The 18207-nt window shown below is 40.7% G+C and overlaps 1 protein-coding gene across 3 annotated transcripts in view; it reads right to left on the bottom strand.

Annotated features, from left to right (window-relative positions):
* LOC122656586 (cleavage and polyadenylation specificity factor subunit 3-II) overlaps nucleotides 1–13824 on the bottom strand; it is a 45157-nt gene extending 31333 nt beyond the window's left edge. For 2 of the 3 annotated variants that reach the window (XM_043851178.1, XM_043851177.1), the window contains exons 1-5: nucleotides 13777–13818; nucleotides 13514–13691; nucleotides 13358–13430; nucleotides 11965–12082; nucleotides 8695–8768 (exon numbers count right to left, since the gene is read on the bottom strand). In XM_043851178.1, the coding sequence (XP_043707113.1) occupies nucleotides 8695–8768; nucleotides 11965–12082; nucleotides 13358–13430; nucleotides 13514–13691; nucleotides 13777–13801 (468 nt within the window). In that variant the 5' untranslated portion in view covers nucleotides 13802–13818. Of the gene's footprint in view, nucleotides 1–8694; nucleotides 8769–11964; nucleotides 12083–13357; nucleotides 13431–13513; nucleotides 13692–13776 lie in introns of all 3 variants that reach the window. The other variant, XM_043851175.1, reaches the window with a different exon arrangement.
* Between the last annotated feature and the right edge of the window lie 4383 nt (nucleotides 13825–18207).

The following is an 18207-nucleotide window of genomic DNA, read 5'->3' as shown; positions in this document are numbered from 1 at the left end:
TAGGGCATCCCCTCTAAGCGACGCACCGTATCAGCGCCCGGATGTGGGGACAAGTAGGCAAGGGTTCTCGCATTGTGGAAGAGTGCGGATAAAGAAGCTAGTCCAAAAGCATAGGATTAGATTAGCATCTTGTAACATTTGATCTTTAACAAGTAATAGTCTAGAATTGATAGATGTTACGAGGAGAAGAAGGATTAACATAGCCTATATTCAAGAGACTAGATGGAAGGGTAAAAAAGCTAATGAGTTGCACGACTTTAAATGGTATATAAGGGATAAAGTAATAGAAGTGGAGTGGGCATAGTAGTGGATAAAGATTTAACGAATGATGTGGTCGATGTTAAAAGATTTAGAGATAGGATTATATCCATCGAGCTTGTGTTGGAGAAAGAGGTTGTCAATATAATTAGCGCCTACGCACCACAAGTAGGATTGGATGAAAGTAGTAAGTTACAATTTTGGGAACACATGGATGGATTAGTTTTTAGTCAAGGAGAAAAGATTATTATAGAGGGTGATCTAAATGGACATGTTGGGAAAGATTGTAGAGGCTATGAAGGTGTGCATGGAAGATTGGTTTTGACTTTGGTGAGAGGAATGAGGAGGGGATCCCAGTCTTAGATTTTGTTACGGCTTATAATTTATCCATTGTAAACATTACATTGAAAAGAGGAGCATTTACTTACCTTCAAAAGTGTGCATCATAGTAGCCAAATAGATTTCATCCTAATTACCAATAGACTGTTTTGTAAGGACTGTAAGAGCCTAACCATACAACATAGATTAGTGGTCATGGATATGCGACTCACTACACAGAATCCAAGGTTCAAGAACTTGGTGCCAACACTAGTTTCGACCAGCCAGAAACCGAAATATTCCAGGTTTCAGCCAACTTGAGATTGTGGTTTCGAGGCCCAAAAGTGTGTTTTTTCCCAGGTTTTTTCTGGCCAGCCTATTTCAGACATTTTAAACACAATACATTAAGTATTTTTACGGAAAAAAAAAACACTTAAAATGGCACTTTTGGTTTTTATCCAAGTTTACTAGTGTACGCAAAATGATCTTGTACAATTTACACTAGCCATATTATAAACACTAAGTCACTAAGTCCACATATAGATAAACTACTGAAAATGTAAATAATCCATTTTAACAATCAAAACATAAATTATACAACACTCACCACTCAATTCCACAAGGAGTTTCTTGGTGGGTCCAATCCACGAGCTACGTACCACTTAAGATGTCGTAGCCGTTCCTCAGAATGTAACACATGTATCCCATGACATGTTTTGGGCCCAATTGTTCTAATAGTCCATTATTGACCATCTATAAGCTCCATCATCAACTTGTCCAAGATATCCCAATCTAGGGAAGGGCTCACCGAGACTATAAGAAGGTGGAGCCAGCACACATGGTTCGGCCAGATACCCAAAGATGTTGTCGACAAAAGATGACCCAACACCTGACCAATCCTCATATCCAAATGAAGCAGAAGTTGCATCATAGCCACTCCCATATCCAAATGAAGCAGAATGTCCACCCACCACGGCCACCACCATAGCCAAATGATCGGTGCTCTTAAAGGATGGTCCACTAGCATATCCACATACAGTCCATCTCAAAGCCACTATCATCATGTTGTATTGGATTGGGGGTCTCTGCAATGAAGGATGGCGTGCACCAATGCCCAGATCCTCTACTCTCCCCCAAACTCCTAGTTTCCATAGTGCAAGACAAGCTCAATATATCCATCCCAACTGCCTCGTCAATAAGTCCAAATCACTTGCAAGGACCTCGATTGTAGCCTCTTGAGGTACGTGCACCACGATCATCATCCTGTGTTGCCTGAGTGAACTAAGCCTCCCCTATAAATCTCTGTGAATGTAGCTCTGGCTCCTGAATCATCTGCTCCACCTCTTCACGTAAGAATGTTAATCTGGGATTATCATCATAATACCCACCAGTACAACCACCACCACCATCATCATCATCACCACCATCATGGCCCTGACTCTAGGTTGGTGTGTAAGCAGCGCCAGAGGAACAGGACCACTCTCATCATCATAGCTCCACATTACCAGGGTAGGCCTCAAATGGACATAGGGAATGTAAGTGAACTTTGCACTCTACTTCCATATACTCCTCCACGTTGGCACCCATTTGAGAAGCAATCTCATTGTCGGGCCAACCCCCAGCCTCATCTAACAAAGGCTCAACCTGCTCTCTACCGCCATATACTCCTCCACGTCGACACCCATCTGTGAAGCAATCTCATTGTTGGGCCAACCCCCAGCCTCATCTAACAAAGGCTCTCCTCGATCCCTGACCCACTCATAAAGGGATCCTGATCATCTTAATCGATTTGGAAGATTTCACCCAACTCAATTGGGCTTGTATCGTTCTCCATGCCAAGACGTACGTGTTCCTCTCTCAATCTCATATTATAATGCACATAGACCAAGTCCGTAAGCCGCTTATCACCCAATCGGTTCCACCTCTTGGAGCGTATGAGGTTGAACGTACTCCAGTTACGCTCGCACCTAGTGGCGGAACATGTCTGAGAAAGCACTTTTACTGCTATCTTGGTTAGGTTGGGTGAATCTTTGTCATATTGCAACCACCATTTTGTGGCATATGAGCATTAAAGAGTATTATTAGATAGTAGTAAATGATGAAGCATACTTAACTATGAACGAAAAGACTAAGGTGATTGGACCAACCAACAACAGTGCCTTCTCGAGCCGCAACAACAACTATCCGACTAAAACTCCAACTACCATACCAAAATGCTTTCATCTGTATCCATTTCAATTGTTGGCAACAGCGTTAGCTCAATACCAAAAGCATATTACACAAGTTTTTACCTACTAACCAATAGTTGACTCTCACCTCACCATTGATAATTGACTATCTATTTAGATTTGGCTCAAACCTAGCGACCACTATGTGAACTGCATCTATCAAATCTTGTCTCATCCCAAGTCTATGCTTGTAGTGGTACTTAGGATTCAGATAGTATGTTGAACACAATGCAAAGTACCATAACAAGAAACTAAATGACAATCACAAACTGACAAGTTGAATTGAGGTCAATAAAGTAACAACTCACCAACCTTATGTAATTATTGCAAGAGTTGCCTCCCTAAACTGACAAGGAAGACTTGATGGAGAATATTGAGGGGCTGAAGCCGATGTGGGAGCATTATGGAGTGACTATGATGTGTAATGGTTGGACTAGACCCACTAGACAATCCATCATCAATTTCATGTTAAATTGTGATGGGAGGATCGTGTTCCTCAAGTCTGTTGATGCATCCAAGGAAAAGAAGGACGTAAAATATATTTACAAGTTGTTGAAAGAGGTGGTGAAGGATGTGGTGGAGGAGAATGTGGTACAAGTTGTCACTGACAATGGAGAAATTTTAAGAAGGCAAGGGAAAAACTACTGAACAATCCCAGGTATCGAATCTTCTAGACACTATGTGCAGCCCACTTCATTGATCTCATGTTGAAGGACATGGGGAATTTTAAACTTATGAAAGGGGTGGTTGAGAAGGCAAGACAAGTGACCACCTTCGTCTATAATCATGGTATTTCCCTACAAATGTTGAGGAGCAAGTGTGGTGGTGACTTCGTGAGGCCAGGGATTACACGCTTTGCAACTAATTGGATCGCTCTTCAAAGCTTTGAGGTGAAGAAAGCTAGACTTAGATCCATGTTTGCTTTAGAGGAATGGTTTAACTGGCAAAGGTCTAATTCTCATGGAGGTCGAACAGCCCAGGCCCCATTGCTAGTGACAGGTTCTGGGATGATCTCACGAAAGTCGCAAAGATCTTATACCTAGTCATCACCATGTTGAAAATAGTTGACCAACAGAGGAAGCCCACCTTACCACACTTGTGGTCAGCTATTGACATTATTTAAATGAAGATGAAGATCTAGGTACAAACAGTTTATAGAAGGGGTAACACAAGGTTTATTCAGATTATCAAGGAACATTGGGAGAGGCAGCTCATGCATCCACTAAATAAGGTTGGTGAGTTGTTACTTTATTGACCTCAATTCAACTTGTCAGTTTAGGATTGTCATTTAGGTTCTTATTATGGTACTTTACCTTGTGTTCAACATACTATCTGAATTCTAAGAACCAATACAAGCATAGACTTGGGATGAGACAAGATTTGATAGATGCATTTCACACTCTGGTCGCTAGGTTTAAGCCCAAATCCAAATAGACAATCAGTTATCAATGGCGAGGTGAGAGTCAGCAATCGTTTAGTAGGTACAAACTTATACTTGATGCTAACACTAATACCAACAATTGAAATGAATACTGATGAAAGCATTCAGGGATGGTAGTGGGAGTTTCAGTCGGACAGTTGCTGTTGCGGCTCGGGAACGCATTGCTACTGGTTAGTCCAATCACCTAGTCTTTGCGTTCATATTTAAGTATGCTTCATCATTTACTACTATCTAACAATACTCTTTAATGCTCATATGCCACTAAATGGTGGTTGTAATATGATAAAGATTCACCCAACCTAACCAAGATAGCAGTTAAAGTGCTTTCCCAGACAAGTTCCGCCACTAGGTGTGAGCGTAACTAGAGTACATTCAACCTCATACACTCCAAGATGCGGAAACAATTGGGTGCTAAGCGGCTTGCGGACTTGGTCTATGTGCATTATAATATAAGATTGAGAGAGGAGCACATACGCTTTGGCATGGACAGTGATACAAGTCCAATGGAGTTGGCCAAAATCTTCCAAGTAGACGAAGATGATAAGGATCCCTTTATGAGTAGGTCTAGGATTGAGGTGAGCCTTTGTTCGTTGAGGCTAGGGGCTGGCCCGACAGCGAGATTGCTTCACAAATAGGTGCTGAAGTGGAGGAGTATATGGCAGCAGAGGGCAGAGTTCACTCACAGACCCCACGTCCATTTGAGGCCCACCCTAGTAGTAGTGGAGCTGATAATGATGAGTGGTCTCGTTCCTCAGGCGCTGCTCATACGCCTACCCAGACTCGGGGCCATGATGGTAGTGGTAGTAATGGTGGTAGTAGTGGTGGTACTGGGGGTATAATGATGATAATCTTAGATTAGCATCCTTACACAAAGAGGAGGACCATACGATTCAGGAGCTAGAGCCAGATCCACAGAGATTCATAGGGGAGACACAATTCACTCATGCAACACAGGATGATGACCGTGGTGCATGTACCTGGAGAGGCTACAGTCGAGGTCCTCGCAAGCGTTTTGGACTTACTGATGAGGCAACTGCGATGGATATATCAAGCTTGTCTAGAACTATGGAAGCCATGAGTTTTGGGGAGAGTACAGGATCTGGGCATTGGCGCGCGCCATCCTTCATAGCAGAGACCCCCAGTCTAACACAACATGATGATAGTGACTTTGAGAGAATCTGATCAATATCATGTGTATAGACCGTATGGTTGATATGCTGGTGGACCATCCTTTAAGAGCACGGGTCATTTGGCTATGGTAGTGGCCATGGTGGAACTTTTGCTTCATTTGGATATGGGAGTGTGGCTATGATGCATATTTTGCTTCATTTGGATATGGGATGGGTCAGGTGTTGGGTCATCTTTTGTCGACAGCATCTTCGGGTATCCAGCCCAACCAAGTGTGTCGGCTCTACCATTTTACAGTCTTGGTGAGCCATTCCCTAGATTGGGGTATCTGGGACAAGTTGATGATGGGGCTTATAGATGAGCAGTAATGGACTATCAGAGCAATTGGGCCCAAAACACGTCATTGGATACATATATGTTGCATTCTAAGGAACGACTATGACATATTTAGTGGTAGTGTGGTACACAGCTCGTGGATTGGACCCACCAAGAAACTCCTCGTGAAATTGAGTGGTGAGTGTTGTACTATTGTATAATATATGTTTTGAATGTGAAAAAGGATTCTTTACATTTCCAATAGTTTATCTATATGTGGACTTAGTGTTTATAATAAGGCTAGTGTACACTGTACAAGATCCTTCAGCGTACATTAGTAAACTTGGGTAAAAACCAAAACTACCATTTTGAGGTTTTTTTTTTTTTTTTTGGTGAAAATATTTAATGAATTGTGTTTAAAATGTTACAAATAGGCTGCGCAAAAAAAACCAGGGCAAAAAACACAATTCTGGGCCTCAAAACCACCATCTCAAGTTGGCTGATGGAAAATACCAGGTTTCGATCAAACCCTGGAAAATTTCGATTTCTGGCTGGTCGAAACCATGCAGGCACCAAGTTCTTGAACCTTCTAAGAATTAAAATAGGATGGATGAAGTGGAGGGGTGCGTCTAGAGTGTTATGTGATCGGTGTATTCCTTTACAACTTGAAGGGAAATTTTATAGGACGGTCATACGACCGGCTATGATGTATGGTGCAGAACATTGGGCAGTTAAGAAGCATCATATAGATAAACTCAGTGTAGCGGAGAGGATGTTGAGATGGATGAGTGGCAAAACTAGGAAGGATAAAGTAAGAAACGATCATATGAGAGCTGATTTGGGAGTAGCTCCGATACATGATAAGCTACATGAAAGTCGTTTGAGGTGGCATGGCCATGTTCAACGAAGGCCTTTGGATGCCCCAGTATGGAGGAGTGATTTGATTCAAGATGAAGGAACTAAAAGAGCCAGGGGCAAACCTAAAATGACCTGAGGAAAAGTGTTGAAGAAACACATGGATAGCTTAGGCCTTTTATCAAGTATGACCTCGAATAGAGTTGATTGGAGGGTAAGGATCCATGCAGCCGACCCCATTTAGCTGGGATAAGGCTGAGTTGTTCTGCATCTGTCTACATGAGTTCTCCCAAAACCCATGAAGGGGTGAACTTTCCTATTTAGGTTTTTGGACCTGTTTCTCACAGATAATGTATGTGATGTATTAATCGGTCATTACTCATTAGGCTATTTGGTATTTGAATCATACAGCCCAAGCTATTTAGTATGTTTTTGAATAGGACATAGATCTTTTAACATTCAAGGAAGTACTGAAATGTTGTAAAGTATAACTGACATATGTCTGGAAAACATCTGCAGGGGGAGTGGTGTTGGACCTCATGCATTTCGCCATTGTTTCATGTGGGTGGAAAATCTTCGAGAGAGCTACAACTTCTGCATCAAAGGTAGAAAGAAATGTGAAATGGGAGCAAACTTGGTTTCAGTCTTTCCTATGTTCCATGGTGCAGAATGGATTATATTCTGCCCTAGTTCAAGACTTCCTCTGAGGAGTTTGTGTTGCTACGTTTGAGAGTTCCCACAAGCTTTGAAGATTAGAAAGCTGTGTAGAGTGTGAAATAGGTAATAATAATATCTTCTTCACCCTTCTTCATCTTTTCTTATTAGAATGCTGCAGTATTTTATTGGAAATTATTACTGCACGTCCCAACTACGATTCTCAAATACTATAATTGTGCTTCCCAAAGCTAGTCGCTTAGCAGTAAATCCCAATATGTTCTAACGATTACATATGATTTTCACCATCAAATCAATCCAAACATCGATCGACCAGCATGCCCTCATAGCTTCACTCATTAGACCCACCTTTCAAACCCTAGTCATTTCCTTCATCTTCCAAGAAATCTAATTTCTATTTGCTGGTTTTTTCAGTCCAGAAAATACACCACCACTTCCTCAGTTAAATAGAAAGAAAACCTGCACTTTACCTCAGTTTCAGAACCTAATCTGGACCCTAGTTGTCCAAAATCATAAGTGCAAGAAAATAAGATATGGTCAGGATAAATGATACAGGGAAGACTCTCTTAGAATTGCTTATCAAGTCCTGTTGAACATAGAAGGGGAAAAGGGGGGAGATATTCCATTGTGCTAACTTGTTCCAACAGTGTTCCCTGCAAGTGGAAACCCTGAGAAATTTCAATGATTCAAGTGGAAGATCCTTACTAAATTAAGGGAACAAAAACTTCACTCAAACATGTTGTCCAGACTGATTCAAATCAATTGGGTTCATTGGATTTAAGAATTGTCATAGTATATCATGTGAAATGACACATGAAAGTGACAGGGTACAGGTTGACTAGTCCATCATGCCAAGGAGGTTCTGACAGGTGTAGCCGGTCCTTAGATTTCCAGATTTTCAAAGCAATTCAAGATCAATCAAAAACATTGGAACACAAGAGTAATGAGGAAAAAGATTAGAAGCTTGAGCGATCCTGTTTCAGTTATCATCTCTCTTCGCTGCCTTTCTTTTTCATAACGCTCATGTGCTTCCAACATCGTAGAACTCCAAGTCTACAATAAGAACTTATCTCCACGTATACTCTAAAAGCTATTCGCTCAAAATTCATTTAATGCAACTGTTTGATAAAAAAGAATGCCAGAATGCCTCCAGCAAACAAAAGTATCTGGGGTAGTTTCAGTTTAATTACCAAAGGTTGACACAGCAATGGGAACTACTGTGGTAGTAAAACATATGGAATAAAAGTACATCGAATCCTACATAGGTGTTACAAAAGAAGTTAGTCTACAAATAGTTCATAACACCAACAAAGCTCTGAAGCTATAACAAGACCTATCAACTACGACAAGAAAGTCAACTCAGAAATTAAAAGATGGTTTGCAGGTTTCAGAAAGCACGCAAAATTAAAACTAAAAGTTAAACACAAAGCCATTAGCTTTGGTAGCACAGCTATATGATGAGTTGAAGAACCATACATGCCCTGCATAATATGCACGAATCTGGAGATCCTTATCAACTTGCACAGTCTGCTTCAAATCCACTGCTGTAACTGCAATATAGAGACCAAACACAAGAAGTATTATTAAGTGAAAGTTAAAATTTAGTAAAATTGGCATAGACAGCATGTTAATTGCTTTGGAACGCATAGACCCTATGATAAGAGGAGAGGGAGGGTGGCAGCTTAATGTATAACATAGAAGTTGAGATGCGTATGACCATGTGAAGTACAGCCTTTTGCCCCAAGTGAAGGAGACTATGGAGTTTGCAGAAAAATGGAGAAGTTCTGGTATGGGAACCATCTTTACAATGTGGCTGTCCATTTTGGTAAATGAGGGGCGTGGTCCTTTCTTCCATAATTCAAGGGGTTTAAGACAGGGATATCCAATGTCTCCCTTGTTAACTATTCTGGTAACAGAGGTTTTAAGTAAAATCCTGGTTAGACTGGAGCGTTTGGGGCTATTAAAGGTTGGGACGTGATGGAAAGGTCTATCTGTGTATTGCATTTGCAGTATGAAGATGAAATCTTAATGTAAAGCTGAATTTGAAGAATCAAAACACTACCAAAACATAAACGAATCTCAGAGAGTAAAGTTCCAGATTAGGGAGAATAATCATATATCATAATCAGGTGGTCAGATGAGATCAAAACTTAAGTTGAGTTCTGTTGGAGTATGCAGGACTGAGATTGAAGGTTTCTGTCATACCTGCGGCTCAACTCTGTTGGAGTTCTACTGCAGCATGATACAGACCATCCTAACTCCTAATCTGGCCGACAGGATTACTTGATGTTTTGAGAGCATAATCTCTCCATTGGAACTCTCCCTTGATACCAGTCTCAGCCACATCCAGTGGCTGGATTTTCTGCGGTCTGTAAGTGGCTATTTTCCTCTCTAGTTTCTAATTTTATCCCTAGACTGTTGTGCCACATCTAGCCATCAAACTTTGATGATTTTCTGAAGTAATAGGTTACATATCAGCCCCTTCCATCGACATGCATTGTGGCACCATCTACTGCTTCCATCGGCTGGTACTGTAGGTGTTGATATTTAGTAATAAAAAGGGCGTACCCAGTGCACAAGGCTCCCGCCACTGCGGGGTCTGGGGAGGATCATAATGTACACAGCCTTACCCCTGCTTTCGCAGAAAGGCTGTTTCCAGACTCAAACCCGTGACCACTTGCTCACAATGGAGCAACCTTTACCGTTGCACCAGAGAGGTGTTGATATTTAGTAATCAAATTGTTAATTCTAGTCTGGCCTGTAACTTGTGATCCAACCATCAGTTAGCTGTCATAATTCAAGGATCTCCTATCATACCAAAGACCCACATCTGATTTCAGTTTGAGGGTATTCAACCCTAAGATTTGTGAGTTATTCTCAGTTACTAATTCTGAAACAGAAAGTTGCTATTTACTTTCATCTGCTGCAATTATCAATCCAACCGGTGGATTGCTTCCTTCTTTGGGAGGTAAAGTACTATTTCTGTGGCCTTACTGTAGGCCTGGTTTAAGGACCCATCTGATCCCTATTACAGTGGTTAATGAGCTTCTTTTATTGCTGTCACATAGTAGTAGATAGTCCTACCTCTGGTTGGGAACTTTGTTTTTTGCTTAGTGAGCATAGCCCCAATGGGAAGACTGATGTGGGAGTGGGAAGTTCCGTAAGACGTTTCCATCTTTATCTAATATGATTGAAAGAAAGGTGTTTGTGTTAATGGCGGTTTTGTGAAAGGAGGGAAGTGTGTGGAGCAGAGTTTCAACTTTTTTGTTGATATTTTGGGTGGTATAGGTCACAGGAGTTTATAAAGTTGTCAACAACCATTGGACAATCAGCAGGCAGGAGGAATGAAGACGTATGGAAGGACGTGGGGTGCTCATCCACTGGCGAAACTTGTGGTCAAATTCTTTTACCTTGGTTTAGATACAACAGGGATGCAGATATTGGATTTTAAGAACGTATGAGAAAGCCTATTCCCCATTGAATGGTTATTGGCAAATGACAAATTGCACACAGTGGATAATCTTAAAAACCAAGGTTTCCACTTGGCAAGCAGGTGTTAATGCCAAGATGGGTATGGATGGTTTTTGCAGATTTGTTCTTGCAACAGTGGGTTAGCCCATATTCTAAAGATGGTAATTTCTTAGAATGGCCTTCTAGGCTCAAAAGATCAGCTGCAGTGGAGCATGATACCATTTTATAGATGCCAGGTATGATGAGCTGAGAGGAACAGAAGAATATGTGAGAATAAGAGAGGAACTTAAAAGCATTATGCAGGATTACTTCCACTATATTATTGCCTGGGCTAAGGCTCGAAGGAATTCTAGGAGATGCTTGACTTTCAATGGCATGTAGTTTTCTATTTATTTGTCATGTACAAACATGAAATACCTCACTGACCTAGAAATTTTTCTTCCATACTTGATGTGTAATATATCTGCATATCTGTCCTTTTTACATTAAAAATGTTTCTTTCTTCTGTAAAAAATTATATATATAACCAAATTGTATCTGTTCCTTCAGATAAGTTCAGCTCAACTAATAAAAGAGTGAAGGGGAGACTCACTGATTAAAAGGGGGGAAAAAGAATAAAAAACAAATTATCAGCTCCACTTGAGGAATACTCGATTCAAATTACAGTAGAAGAAGAGAAAAAAGTGAGCCTAAAAAAGAAATTTTGCACATATTTGTAAGTAGTGAATGCACATATTAGCTGCAATTCATCTGCAAATGCTAGTTTAAATTGGTCATCTTACTCAAATGAATTTTTTTTTTTAAAAAACAAAAAAACAACAACAACCTATTACCCAAACCAGCATCTGAAAACCATAATCCATTTAAAGTTATAACGTAAATATTCTACAGCAGAATGATGGCAAGTGGCAACATAAAAGGATACATGAAGATGCAAAAATGCATGGACAAGAACAAACCCCCAACCACATGTACAAAGGCAGACACGAATGTATTTGCATATAACAGTCATGCACATGCAGAAAAAAACAGTCCAGAACTGAGCAAGAAAATGGGCATTTTAGCTGGTCAAAGATATGATGCTCGTGCGATAGCATGCAAAAATATGCATGAAAAATAACAATCTAGAACTGAGTAAGAAAATGGGCATTTTAGCTGGTCAACGATATGATGCTCATGCGATAGCATGCAAAAATATGGTTCCATGGTGATTAGATCTCACTTTTAGGTAAATAAAACTCCCAAGAGCAAAAAATAAAAAGACAAAGTAGATACCTTTCTTCATACAATCCATTATATGATTATAAGTGAACTGTTCTTCCTCTCCCTTTCGGTCTACCATCACTTTCCTAGAATCCTCCAGCATCAAAGGAGCCAAAGCTTTTGTAGGATACTGTATTAAAAAATAAGTTTAGATTGTACAATAGGTGCATTTTGACTAGTTTTCTCACAAATTCGTAGTTCAAAGGAAGATCCAAGCACAAAACATGTAGGCATTACTAAAATATGAATGTGTAAAGAAGTTAGAGCCATTCAAACACAGCTAACATGAGAATGCAAAAATATAATAAAGACTACAGAAACCTCCAAGATAGTTTGAAATCAGTTCATTCAAATGAAGATGCTCAATGTTAAATGACCTTGCATTTGTTCTAATGCAAGAGCGACTGAGATATATTTGTGGAAGAATGACTAAGCTCTGTTAAATATCTTTCTTAGCAAAGAGTCACCACATTAGTGTGCAAAACAAACCAGACAAACACTTTACTAGTTTCCTTCCTTTTTTTAACTTTTTATTAATAAATATTTATTGAAAACAAAATGAGAGAGAAGAGGAAGACAGTTGGAGAAGTGGGGACATCTTGATATGCCCCTCAAATCTCCATGTAGCAAAATGCCAACCTAGGCATCCATTCCATGCAATGAGGTGTGCCTCTCTGATAAATTGAGCAAGGCTTTATTGTCCCTTTCCTTTCCATGCAATGAGGTATTCCTCTCTGATAAAATGAGCTAGGCTTCATTGTCCCTCTCCTTTCCATGCAATGAGGTGTGCCTCTCTGATTAAATGATCTAGGTTTCATTGTCTCTCTCCTCACAAAATCATCCACTCTATCATTGTACCCTCAATCTCAAAAACCATGATCCCAGAGGTTAAGCCAGCCTAAGGACGAACCATAAGACTCTGATCTCTGCTAAAAAGAAACCTCCATCAGTAGGGGGCCAAGAATTACCTTTCTGCAGTATGAACTCCCTAATACCTGATATAGAGCATGGTTACCCCAGTGAATATCCATCAAAGTGCAATTTTGATGAAGTTCACAGGAAGGGCCAAGCTCCTAATGACCATCAGCCTTTGACTAAAAAAGAATAACATTGAACGGAACTTAAGTGACTACCCCATTATTCACTCCGATGATGACTGGCAGAATCAATATATACATAAAAGTGTGTATCATACGGATAAATCCTCTGTTCTAAACTTGCAGACTTCCAAAATATACAGAGTCCACAAAATAGTGACCCTCTAAAACATGATTAATTACTAACCATTACAAAGCCAACGTTACAATTCCCATAATCCACCACAATTTACAAAATTACCACAACAGAATTTCATATATAGAGACAACTGAAACAAGAAAAAGCAGCAGTTATTAAGAAAACTCACAGTCATGTAAATTGGGCCGCTGTAACCACAGACCTCAGTGAAGTAGGTAAGTGCTCCCACATGATCCAAATGACTGCGGAAGTGTACTTAGAAAGTTAATCACAGTTACATTTAAAAGGAAACAAAAGAGAAGAGAGAAATGGCAGTTTCAGTTACAAGTGAGTGATAATGACGCAGGTCAGAGCCTTATCAAAATCGCCAGATTTAGAGATGAGAGAAAAATCAGGGTAGCGTTGGTGGTCGTGATGCCCCATATGTATTCCACAGTCGAACATGATCCTCTTCCCACCAATTGAGACTACGACACAGCTCTTCCCGACTTCTTGACCGGCTCCTGAGAAAGCAAAATAGCAAGGCATCTTCAGCAAACAACAAAAGAGAATAAGAGAATATGAAAGGGATATGAAAAGAGAACTTACCCAGAACAAGACATTCAATCGCCATGGCTTCTCAGCAAAACCCTAGTCTTTCTTTTTTTTTTCGGTAAACAGCAAAACCCTAATCGACAACGGTCGTTATGAACTCTTGGGTGCTTCGCGGGCTTTTATTTGATTTTATCAGTCTCTAACATAGTTAGCAAAGTCCCTCTCGGATGGGACAATTCCGAGATTACGGTCCAACCCCTTCTGAAATTGAAATCCCATCCATATCTATGCCTTTACACGCACTCTTATTGGTCCCTGTGCGCCCGTACAGCTCCTCTCCTGCGAGGGCATCGCCCAGAGGGTGTCCAGTGAGCCCTGTGAATACAACACGTGGATATTATGATCCGACGGCTCTGAGAGCGAACCCAGATTTGTAAAACCAAAAAGGCTAAAACCCACTACTCACTTTACCCGATTGATCTACCCAGACCCGATTTATCCACCTCCCATTTCCCTCCTTCCCTCCATCTTCTTCCCCGGTTAACCCTTTGCTCTGTAGCAATTATAAACCCTAAAATATCACAAACGCCCTCGGGGAAACCTAGATCCAGGATGAAGGCTTCTCTTCGAGGAGTGCACGAGGGAGTGACTAGGCCAGCTCTTACCGGGTGAATAGAGACTGCGTGAGCCCAACCTCAGTAATTGCAGGCAAAGCAGGAAACCAACCAACCAACGAACAGGAAGAACACCAAGCCCCGACGCAAAACGATTTGCCCGATTGTTCGAGAAATCGCAGCATTGAAGTGAATGGAACCTTACGAAGAAGAAACCTTCGAATCAGTTGCTCAAAAACGAGAGACCCAAAGCCTCTTATGAGAAGGGGGGGAAGAGCCTGAGTAAAAACAAAAGCAAACAAAGGTGTATATATATCTTCTGAATTCTTCTTTAGCACGTATGGGTACGTGAGAGATGTAATCGGATTCTTCTCTCTATTTCTCTTTTTCTTCTCTTTTTCTTCTTTTCCTTGGCTTCGAAAACTTCACCCGGAAACGAAGAAAACGGCGATTGAAGAAGTTGCAGCGTTGCAAGAAAGCTGTGTTCAAAGATACTCAAGGTGGATCGGGTTTGGGTAGAAAGCCGGGCTAACCAGGAAGTGGGTGAAAATAATTTGAATTTGAATAGTTTAATCTCGGCCGTCGGATCGTAATCTTCCATGTTTCGCATTCACGGGACTCATCAGACACTCTCTAGGCGATGATGCCCTCGTAGGGAAACAAATCCAATGAATCTTCACTTTTCTCATACTCTAACAGTCTAGCACCAATACAATAGAAATTCCAGAACTGATGGAATACGTTAAATCAAACATTTTAAATTTTAACCCACCAATACACTAGCTACTGTGGGCCCATTAGGCACATAACATATTCACCTTTCTTTTTAAAAATTTTTTCTCTCCTCCATCATGTTATTTTTGTTCTTCCCAAACCCCACCTATGTGCATCGTTGCACCACCCGTTGTCATGGTTCGTAATCTCGGGTTGGATCGATATCGATCATGAACAATCCTGAAATATGGCCTATCCTATCCAGGTTTCATGGAATGGTGGTTGGATCGGGTAACTCGTTGGGATCGACCAATTCGATACGATACATATGGCTAAAACAGTTAAACATGTTTCCTTGTTCTACGTCCCGAATCTTTGAAGCAAATATTCCCAAATGTGTAAGCTTCAAATCAATGGAAAATTGGGGGGATCTTACCATTTTTTTACTGGGGAATCGATTAAGAAAAAATTTATTCAAAGTAAACATTGATTTCATCCCTTGGAGATTTCATTACATTAGGTGGTTAGGGTTTTAAAACCAAAAGGTTTGTGATTTGGAGATTTGGGAGTCTCAAATCCAAGAGAAAAAAGGGGGATAGTACCCTTTTAGATTAGTTAATCGATTAAAGTAGGATTTAATTCCATAAAAACATATCCTAAATAGGGTTAAGGTGGCGATAATGGTAGTAGTGGGTGAGAATGAGGAAGCAAATCAAGATAGGTTAAACAAAGAAATAGGGATTAGGGTATAAGTTGGCGATAATGGTGGTAGTGGAAAAGGTTAATCCCGCACAAACTCTATGATTACCGCTTTTTTAGATTTTTTATATATTTTTTAAATATTTTTCCTGACCGATACTAACCGATTACAGGACGTATCCAATAAAATCGAGATATTTTCTACTTTAAACCGATCTAGAACGATTTTGACCGATTCGGGTCGATTTCGGCTAGACAGATCCCGGGATTAGGAACCTTGGTCGTTGTCGTTGCTTTCCTCTTGCAATCTCAATCGCTGCAAGCATCAACCACCGTTGCAAACACCGCCACTGCCATTGGAGCCCTTGTCAGTGCCCACCGACTGCCGCCGACCATTGCAAGTAAGAAGGTGTTGGAAAATTTTCTCCTCCCAACTCACCGCAACAACTCATCCTCAGCAGTCACTCCACGTATTTGTAAAGAAGATGACGACAAAGAAGACGAACTTCATAAGTTAATAACCCGTCAAATGAATTTGAGACCCAACCACCCAATTAAGATTTGGAAATCATCTTTGCCTTGCTCTTCTCCAAAGCGCCAAGTCCAAATATTCCTCAATAGTAACGATTATGAAATGAAATGAAATGAAGCATAAGCATCGTTATCATCAAAAATATAAGGGAGAGAGTGAAAATCACAAGTGAATACAACTTTCGGGCAGCCCTCTTCTTCCTCCCAACCCACCGCCCTCTAGAGCCAAGGGAGCAGATGTAGGATCTGAGCAAAGCAAAGCGATAGAGGAGAACTGGACAAGGGGAGTATTGAGTGAGGGTTGCAGGGCATGTAGCTAGGTGAACTCGAAATCTTTGGGCAAGATCTGACTCGACTAAGGAAAGCTCTGCTCCGAAAGATCAGAGAAAGAGGAGTGTTTGATCTACTAATAATGGCATAAGAACAGTCACTATACCACCCAAAACGCCTTATTAAGCAAGACGCATTTTTGAGTCATAGTGATCCATACTCTCTTTCGGGGGCTTAGGCCAGGGGTATTAGAATGCCGATGAAAAATAGATAAGTCGAACAACAACAAAAGAAAGTAACAAAGATACAGTAACAACTCTCTCTCGACTGGGAAAAAGATGCAGAGGCACCTCACGATCGAACTTCTTTCTAGGGCAGCACCTATAGGCGCGAGTGTTTGGATGCACGTGTTTTACTCATATTCCTGCACAGTTAATAAGAGAGAAATTGTCCCTCAGGGCAACCGCCCCACCCCATGTTTTTCCTCTCCAACCCCCTGCTCATATCTCTCACGCCCTTGTTGGGAGGTGAGTTATGGCTCTCATTCTACGACCCCAAATGCCCCTTGTGCCTTCTCCTTCTAGGACTTTACCACACACATTGCAACATTAAAGTCAAATTAGCAAACGTAGAAGTGGAATCTCCCATGAAGACAAACGAAGGAGAGATAGGCCCAAATTGTTGTTTGATATAGATGTGCACCTTGACAGACATGGAGTATGTAGTGCTAGCCGTAGAAGGAGAGATCGGCCCAATTCCTATTCCTCCGCCGAAGAAGATTTCCTCTTCATGTTGCCCCTTTAACCATATATGTGGTTATTAACTAACAGGGCGCTATTCTCTGTGCCGCAGCGGAGGCTACGCCCAAGCATATGGGGGTGGGCGCAATGACCACCCTGCCCTCCTGAGTGGCAGGCCCATGTGCCTGAGCGCAGCTTGCACTGTGGCACAGAGAAAATTCTCCCTTAACTCTAATACCCCTTTACACACACACACACACAAAAACTCTAATACCCCTCTTTCTTGAACTTTGTTTTAAATTATTCCAAGGCTGAATTCTAATACTAGGTACGTTTTGTTTTTTCTTCTTTCTTCGTAATCTTAATCAGTTAATCATAATTCTACCGTAGTCCTTAGTCCTGTTTCCTTTCTTTAACTGGGTTCTAAACTTCAGTTTAATTATAAAAATGCCATTGATATTGTTCTTTTTATAGCTTGGGTTGGCCCAAAGCGAACTTAATAGGGTATTTTGATCCCAATTCCGCATCAAGGGTTGGTTGTGGTTTGTGCTTTATATAGGTAAGGTTTATCGTATGTTAATGTAATGTTAATCCCAAACCAGTGAAATCCAGTGAGGGATCAACTTGCGAAAGCATTACATGAAAAAAAGGATAAATCATATTGGAACTGAAAACTAATGACAGAATTCTAGTAGTTCTAATTTGGTCAAAATAAATTCAAAATGTCTAATTTTAGTGTAGAAGATCTATGCAAAGTTTAATCAATAATTATATAGTAATCCTACTTGGGGAAGGACAATTCAACAATTGCATAATTGATGGACAGAACTGAGAATCTTAACAAAGACCAAATAAACCTTTAATAATTGATTGAACGGTAATAGAATATAGAAACAAAATTTCCAAAACAAAATCAG

Source organism: Telopea speciosissima, chromosome 3 (assembly GCF_018873765.1).
Source record: "Telopea speciosissima isolate NSW1024214 ecotype Mountain lineage chromosome 3, Tspe_v1, whole genome shotgun sequence".
Lineage (NCBI taxonomy): Eukaryota > Viridiplantae > Streptophyta > Magnoliopsida > Proteales > Proteaceae > Telopea > Telopea speciosissima.
The sequence above is the reverse complement of the archived record's forward strand: the minus strand, read 5'-3'. Positions and strand labels throughout refer to the sequence as shown.